Genomic DNA, 19,326 nt, shown 5'->3' with positions numbered 1-19,326 from the left:
TGTAGGCCCCCTGACTTGCCCCCACCATTTCCCCATGAGCATGTATGAGGATAACATCAAGGAGGAACCAGGAAACTGGAAACAGAGAGAAGACAGAGCCCTGAGTCCACCACTCGAGCCCTGACATGTGAATGCGCACAGAGGCAGCTCCATGCCTGGGCATCCTGGGGACACATACCAACACCCTCCCTCTGGGCCTGTATCCAGTTACACGTGGATCACTGCCACTCAGCACTGAAAGAGTCCAGACTGAGAATGGCTCCCCTCTCAATTCTCACCTGACAGCAGCCACTGCTGAGCCCTCCTACTCTCAATCGTGTCAATAACCACACACTTTGGCAGGACAAGCACGAGGGTGTGGGCAGGGCTCTGGCCTGCAGAGATTTCCACGGAAGTGTCAAGGACCAAGGCAAGGGTGGGATCCACTCTGGCAAAATGGGGCCCACTTCTGAGATGCCCAAGAAAGGCAAGGGGAGAGTCATGCATCTGCCAGACAAAAATAATCCAAAACCAGTGGGGAAATAACTGGCAAGTGGGGCTGGCAGAAATGAGCTGTGCAAACAGTCCCAAAGCCGCTTTCTGCTGCCAGAATGCTCTGCCTCAGAGCTTCACAACAGGCAGGGGGGTGGGGGTGGTGGTGAAGGGGGAGCCAGGACAACGCCTTCAGAAGAGGCAGTAGCCACCAAGAACTTCTTGATGGGGTGGCCAGAGCACTTGCCAGAGCAGACACATCCCACATTCCATTTGGACGCACTTGCCTTGCTGTACTATAACCCCCTTCCCTTGCTAAATCCTCCAAAGTCAGCCATGCCACAAAGAGTATGTGTATATGTGTCAAGGAAAGAATGAAGGAAAATTAAGGAAAGGGGAATGAGTTCCAAATACGGAGGGTATAGAGCAGAGAGAAGATGCAAGAAGTAGTAGCTTACACTGAAACCCAGGGGGCTTTCAGTAGAGAGTCATGAAAACCAAAAAGGAACCATAATAAGAATCTCTAGAAATATACCAACATTTGAAACAGATCTCATTCTACCCAAACCTCAAAAGTCATGGTAACCTCTGCTGGCATCCTGGATACAGACAAATTTGGGATTACAACAGCTCTTCTCAGATCCAACCCTAGGAACACCTGGCAAGGGCTCTCATGCAAAGTCAATGATAGGAAGAATAGATCTATGAGCTGCCTCTCCATGGCTTCTGGAAATGGCAGGGCAGCCCTTGATGACACTGGGGACCAGGAGCTAATCAGGAGTCCTGCTGCCATGGCTGATATGGTGGGGTGGGAAAGGTGGGGACCTAGGCATAGGCAACAGGACCAGGTCCATACCCAGCCAAAGCCTGGGAGGTGGGTATTCTCCAATTCCCTTCATCCCTGCTGCTCACAGAAGTCAAGGAACCAAATCAACAGAGCTTAGGACTCAGCAGAGACAGGCAAAGACATCTGGAGGAGTCACCCTTGTTCCTAAGTCTGCAAGCTTCCTTGGTCACTTAATGGAGTGTATTAGCCTAGCTAGGGAAAGAAAGGTGAGGGGGAAAAGGGACAGTCAGCTCAATTCCCCAAAAGAAAAGTCACAAGGAGTATAGAATTCCTGTGGCAGCACTGCTCAGAAAGCAGGGGCAGCTCGAGATGAGTCAGTCCAGGTGGCATCAGGCAGACAGAATCAGCAAACTCCTCTCACTAGGAGGTCAAATGCAGCAAAGGCCTCTCCGGCCACTGTTGGGCTCCCACAAAATTCCAAGTGTGAAGTACAGCACTATCCTGATGCCGTGGGTGTCTGTCCACTGTACAGGTGGAAACCTTAGAAGAGGTCTGTAAGCCATCAAGGCAGGAGGGGCCTGAGGAATGGACATTAGTCAAGGCCGGTTCAGCTACTCTTCATTCACATCCCAGCCTAATGAGGTTATGGGTGGGGAGGGGTGGTACAGGGCTCCACACCTCACTCACTCAGGGACTCAGCCTTCTATCCGGAGATGCTACCTGCCTCATCATATGGTCTCCAGTGTCACAACAGGAGGGGAAAAGGCAAGGAGCTAACGCATGGGAGATTCTGTATAGGTCTGGCCTAGAAGGGACACACATCACTTTGGCACACATTCCTTTGGCCATCTGGATGTTTGGGAAATGTAACCTTCCTGCCTCTCCAGGAGAAAAAGTAAATGATACAGAGAACAAGTAATATTGTCGCCTGAGTCTCTAACTTCCCCAGCTGGCATGAAGTAAGTCCCACGCTCTTGACTTCCATGCTTTATTTCACTGAGCCTCAGAAAACACAAAGCAAATAACATTCTTCTTTCCCTTTTATAGGTGGAGAGACTGAGGCTCCGTCTCTTGTGTGGTCTAATTCAGGAGCAAAAAGGAGACAGAGCCAGGAGTCAAACCAAGCCCTGCTGGCTTCTGAAGTACAGCCTCCCTGTCTGCCCTCAGGAAAGGCACTTTCAACAGCCCGTAAGATGTAGCAAGCAACATCACAGTCCTGTCCCACGGGGCCCCAGCGGTTCCCCTCTCATGCGCGAGAGAGATTAGAAGAGCAAATCACAGGGCACACTCTGCTGCTGATTATCTCCAACAGGAGACTGTCCCTCCCTGAGAACAGAGGACAAGTGGCTCTGCTAGTCAGCGTCTGTTGCAAACCACCAAGCTGAGTTCCATCAGAAAGGGGTAGTTCCGCTGACTGGATTACGAGTCACACCTGCCTCTAGATACATAAACAAGAGACCTGCTACTTGGATTAATAATGAGAAAGTGCTACAAGCACACTTCATTTAAAAGAGAAGATGCCGAACCCTAGCCCCACTGCCACCAGGGTCCAGAAAAGTATGGAGAGAAGGATCATATGCTTCAAAAAACAACAATACAAACAAACAAACACATTTAAAAAAGCAAAGAAGGGGCGCCTGGGTGGCTCAGTCGGTTGAGCGTCCGACTTCGGCTCAGGTCATGATCTCGCGGTCCCTGAGTTCAAGCCCTGCATCGGGCTCTGTGCTACCAGCTTGGAGCCTGGAGCCTGCTTTGGATTCTGTGTCTCCCTCTCTCTCTGTCCTTCCCCTACTCATGTGCGTGTGCTCTCTCGCTCTCTCTCTCCCTCTCTCTCTCTCTCTCGCACTCTGTCAAAAATAAACATTAAAAATTAAAAAGAAAAAAAAGCAAAGAAATCCATCTGCCCAGGTGGTGGGGAAACAAATTTTCTATCCTTCTAAGAGCCCCGTCATTCTACAGAGCCAGGTCATTTGTTTCTCACCATTTTTGCAAAGCATTCTAGTGTTTCCAGGGTGGGGGTGGGGGGATACATTTGAAGCCCACCTGTATAATACAGCCTTCTCTTATGACAAAGAGGAAAACTGAGGAACAGAAAAATAGTCATTGGAAGCTAATTAGCGGTAAAACAGAAGCTACCTTACTTCTAAACTAAGCCTCACGGAAGCACTGGTCTGGAGTTCCCTGGATTGGGATGGCAGCACATCCTGGGCAGGGGACAGGACTGTGCGGTCTACAAACAACACAGTGTGGGCATAATGAACCCCACTGATTACTCCCCCTAACTGTTATGATACTGCTTTTTGGCATCTGCATCTTGCTGATTACTCCAGTTTTGTTTTTTAACGTTTAAACATGCTGCCGTGGCGAGGACCACTTCTAAATGACAGGTGGTGCTTGCTTTGAGGTGCAAAGTGCTGTGTTCTTCCCCCACCCTCCATCCTATCCACCCCTAACTGGAATCACTGGGCTCCACTGGAAGGTAGAGTGACGTGGCTGGAGAGGTGGTGTGCTGGGGGAGACTGGGCACAATGACAGCTCCCGTGGCCACACTGGGCTGACTCAGACTGCGCACCGGAACAGCCTACCTTATGCGACCAGAGCCCCAGCCCGCTCCCTGTCCCCTCATCGTGCTCTCATGTTCCCTCACATATGACTGGGGTCTTATACTACCCAACAGGGCTATCACTGGTCTTTGAGCTCCTTTCTAACTTAAGACTCAGCCTTCTGGATAGGGTTTCCAAGCTGTCACATGCGGCAGACTTGTTCCCGAGCTTTCATTGTTCCTGAGCTTCCTAGGCCACAGCCCAGGCCATGCCCAACCCCCCCTTCCTTAACATAAACACACAATTTCTGCCCTCATAGGCTATTCTGGAATCTGTAGGCTCTACATCAAGTAACGGTTGGGGAGAGACTTTTTTTTTAACCTTTAAAAAAAGCAACCCATGAAAAAAAGGATAATTGTCCAGCCATCAGGCCAACTTTTGGGCCCAGTAGCAGTGGGAAAGGGAAGAAGTATCTTCTCATCTCTTCAGAAGCAGGCTGGAGGGACACCTGCATGGCTCAGCTGGTTAAGTGTCTGACTCTTGATTTCGGCTCGAGTCATGATCTCATGGTTCATGAGATCGAGCCCCGCATCAGGCTCTGTGCTGACAGTGCAGAGCCGGCTTGGGACTCTCTCTTTCCCTCTCTCTGCCCCCCGCCTTCTCTGAAATTAAACAAATAAGCTTAAAAAAAAAAAGTGGGCTATAAAGCTTTAGTTCAAGAGGATAGGCCTGGGAGGCTGCTAATGACTTTTCTTGATGAAACTTGTATCAATTAGTACAATGCTAGCTGCTATAACAAACAGACCCCAGGGCACAGAAGCTTAACATGATAATAATTGATTGTTGCTTAAATAACGGGCCTGTCTGGCAGGCAACTTTTCTCCAAAAGGTGATTCAGGGACCCAGAATTATTCGATATTTGGACTCTTCCACCTTCTAAGGGCTTGGGGTCATCTGTATACGGCCAACTAAAGAGGGAAGAGTAACACTGTGGCTCTGAATGTACTTGTATTCACCTTCCCTGGCTGGAGCAAATCACACGGTCCCACTGAGAACAAGGCAGGTTGGGAAATGTAGTCCTTGGTCAGGCATCTGCTCTGAATCACAGCTCCACTCAGTGGAAGGGGAGGCTCATGTGTTTGGTGCACACAGCAGTTTACTGACCTGGCAGCCAGAGTTTCTCATATTCCCAACAGCGGGTGGTTAGTCTGCACTTTCCTTTTACTGGGTCCCCATGGATATTTAGGAAAGAAATGGGAGGAGGGGGCACAAGAGCACATTGCAGCAAACCAGAAGTCAAATGTCAATTCTTCAGAGACTGGGGCTCAAACAAGCTGAATCACTTCTTCACAGCCATGTAACTACCTCTGCCTTCTTTCTCCCATATGTCATCCCCCCATCCCTGGCCAGAAGCCCATGGGATTGCACATGAAGTGTAGAGCACCAGGGATAAAAAGACCATCCCATGGGGAGGGGTCGGGGTCACGGTTTCACAACTGGCCCTTGGGGCTGGCTAACTGTTTGCTGTGGAGGCTGTTCTGTACATTGTAGGCCGTTTACAGCATCTTTGGCCTCCACACCCTCCCAGCTATGACCATTAAAAAGGTCTTCAGACACTGCCAAATGTCCCTGGGGGGACAGAATAACCCTAAGTGTAGGGGGCATGGACGGAGGCCATGCATAGCAGTTGAGAGGGGAATTCGGTTCCAGGGCGGGGACAGAGAACATGACCTGCAGCATCCCTTCTGAATCTGGAGCCCATGGTTTAATCGAGTTTAACTGGGCCTGAAACTTGGGTTCTCAGAAGCAATATGCCATGAGTATCTGCCACAGAATAGAACATTATGGAAAATTAGCATTAGAAGAGCCAGAAAAAAAGTCTCAATTACAGTAGGAAGAGGACAGATTTTAGGCAGTGAGACTCTAAGTAGGCTGGGGAATCAGGCTTCAGCGTTCCCACCTGAAACATGGGAGCAGGTGAGGACTCAACAGAACCTCACGTGGAAGATCCAGGGCAGGCAATAAATGGTCCACAAATGTTAGCTAATGACAGACCTTACAGCTCGTTCCACACCCCAGATAATTCTTCCATTTGAACACAGGAGGATAATGTTCCAAGTGAATGAGGATTTAATGCAATTGCCATTTGATTTAATTTCCAAAAGCGTTAAAAGTGTTAACGCAACACATCAGCATGCAGCTGATAAAGTAGTCAAAATAATTCAAGGAAACCAATACTTGTCAGGTTTTATTTATCCACATTTACGCTTTCTTAAAAATAAGCTGGTCTTTGTGCCCATATAGAATACAATATACATAGATTTCTCCCGGTTCGCCTCCCCCCTACACACATATGCTCAAGTTAAGTTTCCCACTTTCTTCCCATCTGTCATTTTTCCCTTCCCATGAAGAGCTAGCAGTGACGTTATGCAAGAAGGAGGGAGTTGGGGCTAAGGCTGGGCAGTTGACAAATGCGGGGCTGATGGCAATTGATGAAGACAAGCATGAACATACGGGCAGCACTTTGTTGACACAAGATGAACATACCCTTGACCCCTTTCTCAAGTCTAGGCGGGTTGGAACAATTGTTCCATTTTAGAATTAGGGAGTCAAGAGGTGACACTCCTAATTCACATAGTTACTCCAAGATTTGAACCCAAGACCTCTGATTTGCAATCCAGGTGTTCTTGCCAAGAGTAGCCATGGCAAACAAACTAACAAACAAACAAAGCAACCCAGTAATAAAAGTTATGACTAAAGAAAGATGAAATTAAGAACCCGAGCATCAGGATATTTTCCTGCTGAGAATGACGGCTGCAGAGAAGATGGAGGTGCTCAAGTTTCTTTGCATAGCATCTTTCTGGAAAGCCAAGGTCAGACAGGGGATGGGGGGTGGAGATGGGCCAAGACTGACATGAAAAGGTGTTAAACTTGGAGACACGGGCTGAAGCAGGTACACTCAAGTGGGCAGGACTCAGCGGGGAAGGGGGAGGGCTCACCCTGAGACCAGCCTTCCCTTGACCGGCACTAAAAGACAACCCAGAGGTCTCTTTTAAATGACCATCAGAATGGCCCCATGGCAGACTGGATAAGTAGCATGGCCATGGCAGGTCAACTGAGACCCCAGACTGTAACAGAGCAGGACAAAGGCCACAGCAGTACTGCAGGGAACTGTAAAGTTTAAAGCTTCCACAGCCATGAAGGAAAGGAAAACAAGACTTAAAGGAAAAGCTAAAAAGTGGTACCCGTGAAGGGGACGGAACCTGTCCAGAGACAGGAGGGAAGCCCATGGTTCCAACAACAACAGAACCTTGGAGCAGGAAGGGGTGAGGAGTCACCTGCAATGCTACTGCAGGCTTGTGTAGGGAGCACCGAGGATGATGATGGATATAGCAAGTTCGAGCGCCTTCTACACGCCAGGTATCCTGGACGCAGCAGGAAGCAAAACCTACAGAGCTTCTGCCTTCAGGAGATTATGTAATACGGAGATGTAAATGACAATGGCAAACCTTGATACGAGCTAGGAAGAAAACCCCAGACTGAAACAATGATACAGCTTTACAGGAGGTAGGGAAGGGTGCTATTTTAGATAAGGTACTCAGGGTAGGGAGGCTCTCTGAGACACTGATGTCTGACCAGAGACCAGAGGGAATTAAACAAATGAGCCACATAATTCTTTGGAAGAAAAGCATTTTAAGCCAAGAGAGAACAAACAGGAAGTACAAAGGTCCTAGGGTCAGAACTATCACGGTATGGTTCAAGGAAGAGGAAATGGGCCAGTGTGGCTGGAGAAGAGAATAAAAGGACAAATATGGGAGGTGGGGGGATCAGGAATCAAAGAGACAGAGGAGCCAGATCTAGAAGCCATGTTAAGAAGCTTAGATTTTATTCTGAGTACGACAGGAACTACTGGAGGGTTTTGAGCAAGCAAATGCCACAATTTAACTTGTTTTCAAACTATCACTCAGGCTGCTGCATGGAGACTAGACCTCAGGTGGCACAAGGGTAGAACAGGGAAAGAGCAGATACAGTCATGCAACTGAAAGAGGGGGAGAGCTTGGTCCTGTGCATCAACTGGCAAACTGACCTGGGAGCCAAATTCAGACCACTGCGTGTTTTCATAAGTTTTATTGGCACACAGCCACATTCACTCATTTACATATTTCCCATGGCTGCTTTTGCCACAACAGCAGAGTTTAATGGCTGCAACAGAGCCTGTATGGCCTACAAAGCTGAAAATATAGACTATCCTGCTCTGTACAGGAAAGGTGTACCAACCCGAACTCAGATGTCCACAGCAGAGGTAGGAGAGTGTGGCAGGGTTCTAGGCAGACCTAGGGAGTTGTTTACAGGGCAGAAGCCAGATTCCAGCCCAGGATCTTCTACCTCAAGCCCACTCTCTGACTGCTGAGCAAAACGGTGCACCCACCCCCACCCCCAGGTCCCCCTGGCCTCTGAGGGCTGGCAGAGAACAGGAACGGATGCTCCCAAGTCCAGTTCTGATATCGGCCTTGGAAGAGCTCCTGTGGCTGCCCAAGCTACATGCTCAGAGAGGTTACTGGCTCTGCCTCTTCTCCTAGCATGATGCAGCGGCCCTTCACAGCTGCGGTCACTGACCAGGCACAGGCCAACAGCTTCGGTCACTTCGGAAGGCTGCAGAAGCTGCAGGGTCTGGGTAGCAGAAACTGTTGGATCCCACGCTTCCCTCTCTCAGGCCTTACTTTGTCAGTGAGTGGGGGCCAACTTCCAACTGTCCTATCTGAATCTAAATGGCTGTGGGCTTTCTCCAAAGCCCCCGAGGCCCCTCCTGTCCTGTGCAACAAGTCTGAAGTACCAGGATATGAATACCCCAGGAACAGCCCTCGACCAGTGACTGGTGGGAGGTAGGGTACAAATATCCCAACTCTCTCACATCGTAGGAGTCTATGCTGAATCCTAGGCTTCCCCAGTAGGAATGAGCTCCACATGGTCACCTGCTTGGAAATGCCCGTCCTCTTCACCTCACCTCCTGACATCCCAAACAAACCTCTTGCATTTAGATCCCTGCCAAGTCTGCTTCCAGGGATCCCAGTCCTGAATGCCCCTGATCTTCACTCCTCCAAATAGGCTGTGCCTTTTACCAAAGCCACCTGCCTGACCAGGGCTTTGCACGGGGCCATGGGAAAGGACCAGGCAAGAGGAGAACAGATGGATACAGAGGCCCAGCTTCACGAGTGTGTGCACACTACTGTCCACGGAGCACAGACAGGGGTTCCATCAGAGCCCCCTGACTCCTACGGAATAAAGCTCCAATTCTGTCTGGCACAAAGACTCCGAATATATCCCCCAGCCTATATCTGCAACCTCAAACGTGTCACCCACTCATGTCTGAAAAGTGGCCCAGGCTGTCTCTGCTCAAGAGCCTGCCAGGCCAAGGAGCCAGCTCAGAAGGGAGCACTTGAAGAAACCTTCTAGGGCTTTTTCAAACTGTATCAACTGTCCCACCCTCGATTTCCTCAGCTTACACCAATTACAGGGCTACTATATTGAATTTTGTAAGAAATGTATACAAGAAAGAACTCAGTCTGAAGCACCAGCAGGCCTGGCTTTAAATCCTGGCTCCATCACGCACAAGCTGTGCGACCTTGGGAGAGCTACTGAACCCCTCTGAGCCTCTGTGCCCTCATTTGTAAAAGGGAGATGCTAACAGCACCTACAGAATAGGGTCATCAGTAGGATTAGTAACACAGGACAGTAGATGCTGAGCACAAACTAAATGGCCGTGCATTATAGGCTGGCATGATTCTTCCCAATAAACCACGGGCCTACCACACCATCTGACCCAGAGCTGGGGCTCATTCAGCTCTCAAACAAATGAATGCAGGACCAAGTCTGCCACTCCAGCCATGCAGTCTCTAAACCAGAGGCTGTAAACTCAAATGCCTACAGAAACCAGACTAGTGATGTCAGCAAAATGGGCCACGTGAGTGGCAGTGGCCAACCATGCAGCATGTGCTCCAGAACCAAGGGGCCACACTCACCACTGCTGCCACCGCAGGCTCCGTGTGGCCCGACCTGATGCAACTCCATGAGATCTTTAAATACTCCAACAAAATGTTAGGAAAAAAGATAGTGCAACCCAATAAAGCATTTCTGCAACTGACTTTGAATAATGGGCTGCCTTTGGTGATCTCCATCGTATTTCCAAGAGAGATCTTAAACTTCTATCTTACAGGTTATTGTTCCTTTAAGTAGGACAAGGAAAAATGGACAATGTACTCGAGTAATATCCCTTAAAACAACAGTAAAATATAGGAGCGCCTGGATGGCTCAGTCAGTTAAGTGTCCAACTTTGGCTCAGGCTATGATCTCATGGTTCATGGGTTTGAGCCCCACGCTGGGCTCTGAGTCAACAGCACGGAGCCTGGAGCCTACTTTAGATTCTGTGTCTCTCTCGCTCGCTCTCTGTCCCTCCCCTGCTGGTGTACTCTCTCTCTCAAAAATAAGCAGTAAAAAACTTTTTAAATAATAGTAAAATATGATTACTGATGGTTACAGATGTAACTGTGTGGGTATCCACTTTGTACTAGGATCTATACATGTATTGTCTCCCTCTCATAATGGATCCAATTAGATACATTCATCCCATTGAACAGATGAGGAACCTGAGGCCTAGGGGGAACACATAATTTGCCCGGAGTCACCCAGACGGGGCGGGGCGGGGGGGGCAGGACTGAAATTGAAGCTCGGTTGTGTTCACATCCAAATTCCCTACTCTTGATCCCATCAAGCTGCCCTGGTAGGAAGTCACATGAGTATTTAAAACAGAACATCAGGCACTCAGTGCTGGTATCAGACTTCTACTTCTGGTATATGGAGTTGGAAAACAGATTCAAAAATCACTGCCAGCAACAAATTTTTATCTTAGCAAATTTTCATCAGTCGCATACCTGCATAATGTGGACTGAAGACACCTATGTCCTTGGGATAAGCAAAAACATCTTGAAATCTAAGATAGGAGGAAATCCAGAAATGGGAAGAGAATAGTGCATTTGTGAGCACTGGTCCGGAACAGGCAGGTTGAGGGACTGGACTATCAATTGTGCAAAACCTCAATTATAGAGTAATCTAATGTATACCCAGGTACATTATCACAATTCAATAAACAGCTCTTCAGAATTAAGTAATTCCAATTTGCTTTCATTTTGATCTGTGTTGCCCTGAGAATTTGATATTACCTACACTCAAATTAGGTGGTATCTTCTGAAGTGCTGATGCTCACAATCCTGGGATAGCACATGAAACACAAGCCAGCCAGCCATAAACACACCTATTTAGACAGAGACATTACTTGGCACGGTGCACACACCTGCTATGGACACTGTCAGAGGGCGCTCCACCCATCTCTGGGCACCCTTGGGCACCGAGGGGCCCTGTGACCTCCCAAATGCAGGATGGCCTGAGTTCTGAACGAGTGCTGCCATGTGGTCAGATGGTTGAGCGCAAGAAGGACCAGCTACTTTTCCTTTCTCCCAAGATTCCTAGCTCACCAGTGGTGGACACAGGAGGGGACCTGGGGCATCTGACCTAGCATGGACCCCATGACCCAAACCCCATGATCCATGACCCAAACTTGTCAACCCAAACAAGCCCACATGTCAGCACCCACTTTTATATCTCCTCCCTCCCTTTCCCCATGATCAGCACATGACTCTATGGGGAGAGACCACCAGTCTCCCTTTGCAGAGGAGACCTTACATGATTTCTCCAAGGCCACAGAGACAGCAATCAAACCACCACTGGGTCATGCGTCCTATCCCCACACACCCACCCAGTCCTTCACCATCTCTTACTCTCTTACCTGGGAAATCACATGAACCACGACTATTTAACAAACACTTCTAAGGGCAACAAGCCAGGCACTGTTCTAAGAACTTCTACATCCATTGTCTCATTGAATCCTCTGGCTGGACACACACCACTCTGAGGTAGGTAATCCTACATCTCTATTCCCAGATGAGCCAGCTTTATTGGAAGAGGCTGATGTTCAAGGTCATAGAGCTGGGACAAGATAGGCCTGGATTTGAACCCATGCATCAGGGCACTTTCCTGTGTCTGAACTGGAATAAAATGAAGAAAACCTGGGGGAAAATGTGCCCAGGGCTGGTTTTCCTTCTACGACACGTGGCATGGCAGGGGTCAGCTGCCTCCCCCTCAGCACACACCATCTGTGTGATGTGTAAACCAGGAATAGAAAGTTACATTTGGGGAGCACCATCCCCTAAGACAAGATTTAGCCCTTGAAAATACTTTTGTCTTCTCAAATTTTCTCCATTCCCTGAAAGAAGGAAGATTTATGTTTATTCCTTTTTTTTTAATTTTTTTTAACGTTTATTTATTTTTGAAGAAGAGAGACACAGAGTGTGAGTAGGGGAGGGGCAGAGAGAGAGAGGAACACACAGAATCCGAAGGAGGCTCCAGGCTCTGAGCTGTCAGCACAGAGCCCGACACGGGGCTCAAACCCACAAACCGCAAGATCATGACTGGAGCCGAAGTCGAACACTTAACCGACTGAGCCACCCAGGTGCCCCTACTTTTTTTTTTTTTTAAGTGCAAATATTTCAGTACTAAAGTATCTAGCCATCCTGCTCAGTCATGGCCAGGGGCTCCAAGAGGCCAGTAAGTCACAGGACACTTTCCCCCAGATGCTGCCTTCACATGGGTTCCTGGCCAGACATCACTGCTGCTTGTGGGTGTCCCCTGCTTTTCATTTTACTTGGCTTGGCAACCGTTAGCTATTTAGGAGTGTGTGGGTAAAAAGAATTAAATCCATTTCCCCTGGAATCTGGAAGGTAGTAAGTACTCCACTCCAGAGAGGAGGGGAGCAGTGATGGAGAAAGCAGGAGTTAAAAGGCCAAGTTAACAGCAGCTCCAGAGACTCTTGTCATGAGTTTGCATGCAGTCTGGTTGCCTTCAACACTGTTTTTGACATCATGACACCAGGTGCCAACAAGGTCACAACCCTGAGGCCGTCCAAAGACGGCTGAAATAGCATGAGCCAACACCCAGCGGAACCCCAGCTCTGCCCCTTAGGACAGTCTCTCAACCTGGCTGTGGTTGTTCTCCCCGCTGTAAAATGAATTAAAATAAAACTAAGGTACAGTGCCATAGTTAGGACTAAATGAGATCACATATGTGAAATGACTTATACATTCAAGGGGCTCAGCTTCTAGCTTGCCACCAACTAAAAAAAGGAAAAATAATGGTCGCTACAAACAAGTGCTATCCCAAAAGGTTTTCTTTGTTTTTCAAAAGTTTGAGAGAGCGAGAGCGAGCACGTGCACACGAGAGCACTTGTGTTATTGGGGGAAGGGGAGAGAGAAGGAGAGACAGAATCCCAAGCAGGCTCCGTGCTGTCAGCTCAGAGCCTGATGTGGGGCTCGAACTCAGGAACTATGAGATCATGACTCGAGCCAAGATCAAGAGTCAGACACTTAACTGACTGAGCCACCCAGGCACCCGCCATAAAAGCCTTTCTCAAGATGTAATAAGAGGGGAGCAGGTTGTAGAGAAGGCGCACTGTGAAGGAGACCTCTGAAGGAGGACACCCAGCACGTCCCTGAAAAGAGAACAGCGAGCGCTGTAGGTGAAGGCACTGGGGGCAGCAGGGCTCCTGGATCATAGTGAGAAACACGGCCAGTGCACTGTTCCCCCAGAAGCCCGAACCCCAGCACATGCACAGCCCACAAAGGATCAATCACTGTCCCAATGAACCCTGACCACCCTTTCAAACCAAGGCAATGATGCTTCCCCATGGAGATGCTATCCTCAGTCCCAAAGGCTTTGGGACTTTGGTAACCCACATCTCCTCCTCCACAACTGGGAAAGGAAGAATAAACCAAGCACTTTCTGATTCCAATTGTGCAAAAAGATCAGAGTGCTACACTAGCTGCCCCACTCACTCATCCTGTTACCTCCTTACCGGCCTGGTGCCAGGCACCTGCAAGGTGTGGGCAAGGCCGTGGAGAGAAAGCATGAGCAAACACAGTCTGTTCTCTGGTGGGTCCCCACCGCAGAGCAGGAGGCTGCCACAGGAGGGATATAATGAACTTCTGCAGGGGACGGCTCAGGAAATTACATATTCACCTAGTGCCTGAAAGGCCTGCAGAGGCCACTGTGTTACCAAAATCAATCTTATGGCACCAAAACAGCAGACATATGAGCCTAATGTGATTGAAATGGTGCTTTCTTTTATGTATTAATGGCACTCAATGTCAATGATTTTAAGATGATTTTTCCCTCTGTTGATTGTTCTGTTCATGACTGCCTAATTTGTTGATCTTCAGCTTAAGTGTACATTGCATTATGGAGATGAAATGAGTCCCTGCTGAGGCCAATAACTCATTTACGCATCCATCATTCAATAAGTATTTTAAGGTTGAGCCTTTCGAAATGACCAACCGTGCAGGTCAAAACAGTTGAACACTAGCAGTTTTGTATTTGGGCAAACTCGGCACTTGCCATGCCTGTGGCTAAGTCTGGGGACCTCGTGAACCATGAACAAAACGAAAAATGCCTCGATTCTCACAGAGCTCGTCTTCTAAAGGGCAAGATGGAGAACTACCAAGAACACGAATAAAGGAAAAATAAAATTTTAAAGTGTGATAAGTACTTTATCACACGTACACAAGGTGACGTGATAGAGAGCACCCAGCAGCACAAGGGCTGGGGACATTCTCTCAGAGAAGATGGCATGAGGATGTTCAAGCTAAGACCTGAATGATAACAACCGGTCAGCTGTGTGAATATCCATCTAGAGTCAGGACAGCCCAGGAGAGAAACTCTCAGACTACAACCCCCAATCTAGGTTCAGGCAAGGCTATCGGTTACATGGGGTCCAGCAAATAGAGGTCAAGGCCCTCACCCCAACCCATACTTTGTCCCAGAAAACCAACTCAGGAGACTTCTAGGGAGTCGATCCAGGTTTTCACTTTCATATACCCTGGGTATCATTCTACAGCTAGCAGAAGATGAATAGGTTCATTATTTCATTCACTAAATTATGCTATATTAAAATTTTAATCTGTGAACACAATGCTGGAAAATGAGTACATCCATACACTACTTTTTTCCAGGGTAAACTGTCAAACCACTTTTTGCAAAAGCAGTATTACGACACAAAGAAAAAATCCATAAAGAGGCTCATATTCTTTGGCCCCACCAACTCTACCCCTAGGGAATTTATCCAAGGAAATAATCTGGTTCAATGGAATAAAAATGTTCTCTTTTGGAAGAACTACATTGAGGTGTTAATTGATGCACAAAGGCAAGATAAAACAAAAACGAAAACACCTGGAATTACCTAAATGACTACAAATAGGGAGGTTTTAAGAAATGGGATGATTCACTTGATGAAATAGTATACAACCATTAAGCATTAAAACAAAGATTATACAGGCTTTCAAAAATAAATGTGATATCCGGCTCCTTGGAGGAAGCAGAAAAGGAAGCAATGTGCATATTTTAATGTAAAGCATGTCAACAATACCTCAAGGTGAACAAGAACAAGAAAATTGAAAAGAATTGAATCAAGGCCAGTAGGGTGGGGGTTATTTCAGAACTCCTTCTGAAATATTGTCATTACATCGAATTTTCAATAAACAATCCCTCAGAAATAATTCTATTCTCTGAACACGGCAATAGAACACAACCAAAACACAAGGACATTGGCTCATTCTAACTTTAAATGCAAAATAAAGCCAAATTTGGAGATGTCTTCCATGTTATAGACCCACAGGCTTCCACAGGTGGACCTTATGAGTAAGACTCAACTTGGAAGAATAATGCAAAATTCCATGATTTTACAGTAACTTCACTTCTTTCTTTGCAGAGTGTGGGAATGGGGGACTGGAAATCTTGTGTCCTTCAAATAACAGGAAGGAGCAGCAGGAGATGAGAACAGGCACCTCAGTTCCTTGCACCGTCTGAGGATGGGGCCATAGCAGCCCCTGAAATCAGGCCTATGGGAGAAGCACGCGCTGGGGGCACTCACCTTTCACAATCAGCTCAGCGTAGTTGGACACACCAGAGCCGCCGTCAGAACGGATCACACAGCGGTACTTGCTCACGCTCCGCTGGGCAGTGTCCGCCACACTGACCGTGGCTGAGAAGCGTCTGTGGTTGACCACCCGGGTGACCATGAGGGCCGTGTCCCTGCCATTCCATTGCTGCAGGACAGAGGTAGGGAGGGGGGGAGAGCAGAAACCATATCATCACAGGGCACCAGGTGACCTCCAGCTGGGAAGCCCCAACTGTCCCCACACCCCTGGGGCCAAGGCTTTCCATAAGGAGGGGTCTCCGTGGCTGGCTTTTGCAAGTGATCTAATGCAGGTATAAACTTCGTTAGGGAGCCGATTCAAGAATGCAGGTGCCTAATGGCAATACAGGGCACAGGCCTTCTCTCAACACTTTGGTTCCTTGCTTGGCCTGCGTCTAAGGTTGGCACTTGCCCGCCTTCCTCCCATTTTCCTTCATCTCTTAAGCAGAGCCCACAGGGTTCCCCCAAAGACAGATTCAGGTAGGTTCCTGAAAATATAGGCCCTCAAGTGACAAATAGCCTGGCCCCCAGCTCCATGGCTGGTGCCCTGATAACCACACACAGGCTATCTGTGTCCCCAGGCATGGTGTGGACAGGGGCTTCCTGGCATGTCTCCTCCTTGGCATTTGCTGTTTCCCCTGCCTGGAACCTTCTGCCTGCCTGGGGACACTCCCTCACCCTGAAAAACCTATGCTCAGCCCATCGCCATCTCTAGCAAGTTCCCCTGTCATACCACCTTCTGGAAGCTAGTCACTCTCTTTTGTATGGTGCAAACCTTCCATGCATTTTTGCTTACACACGTTTCCCACTGGAGACTAGACTATGAGCTCCCCAAGGGCATGACTTTGCCCCTTGCATCTACAGCACCGTGCCCAACCTACAGACTTGGTAAACGTTTCTAGAATCAAGATGGATGCACAAGCATTTCTGTCTGCACCATGCTACATCTCAGGTGTGATATTCTGAGTTTGAATGAGACCCTTCAACAGCAGCAAGTTAAGATAACTGGTAAGGCTCGTGTGTGAGGAGGCAGCTTGTGTGAATATTTATTAAGCATCTACTATGAGCCAGACCCTGAACCTCCTTCTTAATCCTCCCAACCTTGTGTGACATGTGTATTATTGCTGCTCTTCTTAGCAGAATCCAAATGTCTGTGTGGCTGAGTAAACAGGCAGAGCCAGGAAGTCCCTTAGCCAGCTTTTCCAACTTCAGGTCAAGCGTCTTTTCACCAAGACCCCATCCTCCCTGCCTTTATTTAATTTTCTTTTCCCAAAGTAAAATTGAGTGCTTTAATTGTCTAGTTGGATTTCAGAAAACCTTAGGACTTATGGCATCCTCCATGCCCGGAAACTTCCATGAAGCGATCTTTACTTCCTGTCCAAAGTAGATGCTTCCAGCATACTTGTGACCTGCTTCCATCCATCCACGGCCCCATCAGTGATGTCAGGACTGGGATATGAGAGAGGGTAGAGCTACTGTGCTCAGCTGTCCCAAGGGAATGAGATGGCAGGGGAGGGCAGTGAGCAAAAAGCCAAGAAACACAGAGAAACCAAGGCCTCGATCTGACTGGCTCCAGGCTGGACAGGGAGACTGCAGGTGATGGTTTTCTTCTTTTTTACCTTTTGGCATTCTCTGGACTTTCTGCCTCAAATATGGCTTTTATACTTGAAAGTAATAAAATAAGTGGGTTTTTGTAAAAGCATGGCAGTGTGAGGGGCAGCCATAACCCCCTCCCATTCCAGAAAGTAAGCAAGACGGCCGAACAAGAACGATACAAGGCATCCGCCGAAGGGAGCACTCATCAGGGCTGAGTATGCCCACCTCCTGCCGCATGCTCTGACACGCTTTTGCAAGAGTTGGAACAACCTGCTCACACCATGAGAACTGACCAGACACCAGACACAATTCCCTCTCCCAAAACAGTGCAGGGAGGAAGTAGAGGGCATTCTGGCAAATGCCAGGAATGTGTCCTCATTTGAGGAAACGTTGGCTGAACCCAGGGAAAGGCCTCAGAAGAGATGAGTCGCCAAAAAATTTAGCCCATTTTCCTCACTACTGAGCAGGCCCTTCAGACCTGGAAAGGGAGTGACAAGGCTCTGGGTATTTTCTAATCTAACTGACTTCTATCATCATTAACACTTTGATCTCTTCTTTTCTTTTTAAAAAAAAATTTTTAACGTTTATATTTGAGAGGGACAATGCACAAGCAGGGAAGGGGCAGAGGGAGACGGAGAATCTGAGGCAGGCTCCAGGCTCTGAGCTGTCAGCACAGAGCTGGACACAGGGCTCGTGAGATCATGACCTATTACCTCCACTGTTTATGGGAGGAAACTGAGGCTCAGAGAAGCACCTACCTGCCTGGGCTGGCACAGCTTGCAAGTGGCAGAGCTGGGATCTGAAAGCAGGCCACCTGGCGGCAGAGCATGGCCTACAGATACCATGTGTTGTTCAGATGAGGGGTGACTACTCCCCACCCTTCACCCCCTCATTTCCAAATGTGGAAGAGGGTGGGTAACAGGCATAGCCAAGATCCACCTATTTGCCACCAATTTCTTAGCTGAGGACAAAAAAAAAAAAAAAAAAGGCACAGACAGGGTAAACAAAGGGATGTTGTGTGAGGGGGGAACAAGCAAAAATGCACAGGTCCTGACAAGACAGCTCATCAGACACAGAGCTTTTCCTCCGACCCCCAATGCTTTGAACAGTGAAGAAATGTGGGGGGATAAGAAGGGAGACACCGAGAGCAAGGCCGGCACACGAACTCTACAGACCATGACTCAAGAGGTGAGTGGAGAAGGAAAAGTACGAAGAAAGAAAATCAACCTCAAAAGAATTATGGGAAACAAACGATGCCATTTGCAGGATTCACAAGGGCACAAGAAGTGAACAGCAGAATCAACAGTGTATAAAAACAGCGATGGGGGGGGGGGGTGTTGGGCAGGCGGATCACAAAAAAAGGCACAGATAAAAGGACAGGAGGAAGGCAAACTGACAAAGAAAACAGACACCAGACCAGGAAGCACCAGGTGAATAACTGGTACTCCTGAAGACAGAAGCTGAGGGAACGGAAATCAAATCATACCCCAACATCTATCAGCTCACTTTCCTCGGTGAAAATAAGACCTAAATCTTCAGACTGAAATGGCCTATTATCTACTTGATAGAATTTATGAAGACCACAACAATTCAGGTACACATTTTACTTCATAAAAATATTGGATGCTAAGGATAAAGAAGTATATAAACATCCAGGGAGGGGCCCCTGGGTGGCTCAGTCGGTTAAGTGTCCAACTTCGGCTCAGGTCATGATCTCACAGTCTGTGAGTTCGAGACCTGCATCAGGCTCTGTGCTGACAGCTCAGAGCCTGGAGCCTGTTTCAGATTCCGTGTCTCCCTCTCTCTCGGACCCTCCCCCCATTCATGCTCTGTCTCTCTCTGTCTCAAAAATA

At 48.1% G+C, this 19,326-nt stretch overlaps 1 protein-coding gene across 9 annotated transcripts in view; it reads right to left on the bottom strand.

The window, feature by feature from the left end:
• PTPRT (protein tyrosine phosphatase receptor type T) overlaps positions 1-19,326 on the bottom strand; it is a 793,719-nt gene that overhangs the window by 662,936 nt on the left and 111,457 nt on the right. For all 9 annotated transcript variants that reach the window (XM_040447029.1, XM_040447037.1, XM_040447031.1 and 6 more), the window contains exon 5: positions 15,833-16,007. In XM_040447029.1, coding sequence (XP_040302963.1) covers positions 15,833-16,007 — 175 coding nt within the window. The remainder of the gene's footprint in view (positions 1-15,832; positions 16,008-19,326) is intronic.

This window comes from Herpailurus yagouaroundi, unplaced genomic scaffold, assembly GCF_014898765.1.
Source record: "Herpailurus yagouaroundi ecotype Mexico unplaced genomic scaffold, PumYag 196, whole genome shotgun sequence".
Taxonomy (NCBI): Eukaryota; Metazoa; Chordata; class Mammalia; order Carnivora; family Felidae; genus Herpailurus; species Herpailurus yagouaroundi.
This window is presented reverse-complemented; position numbering and strand designations above follow the sequence as displayed.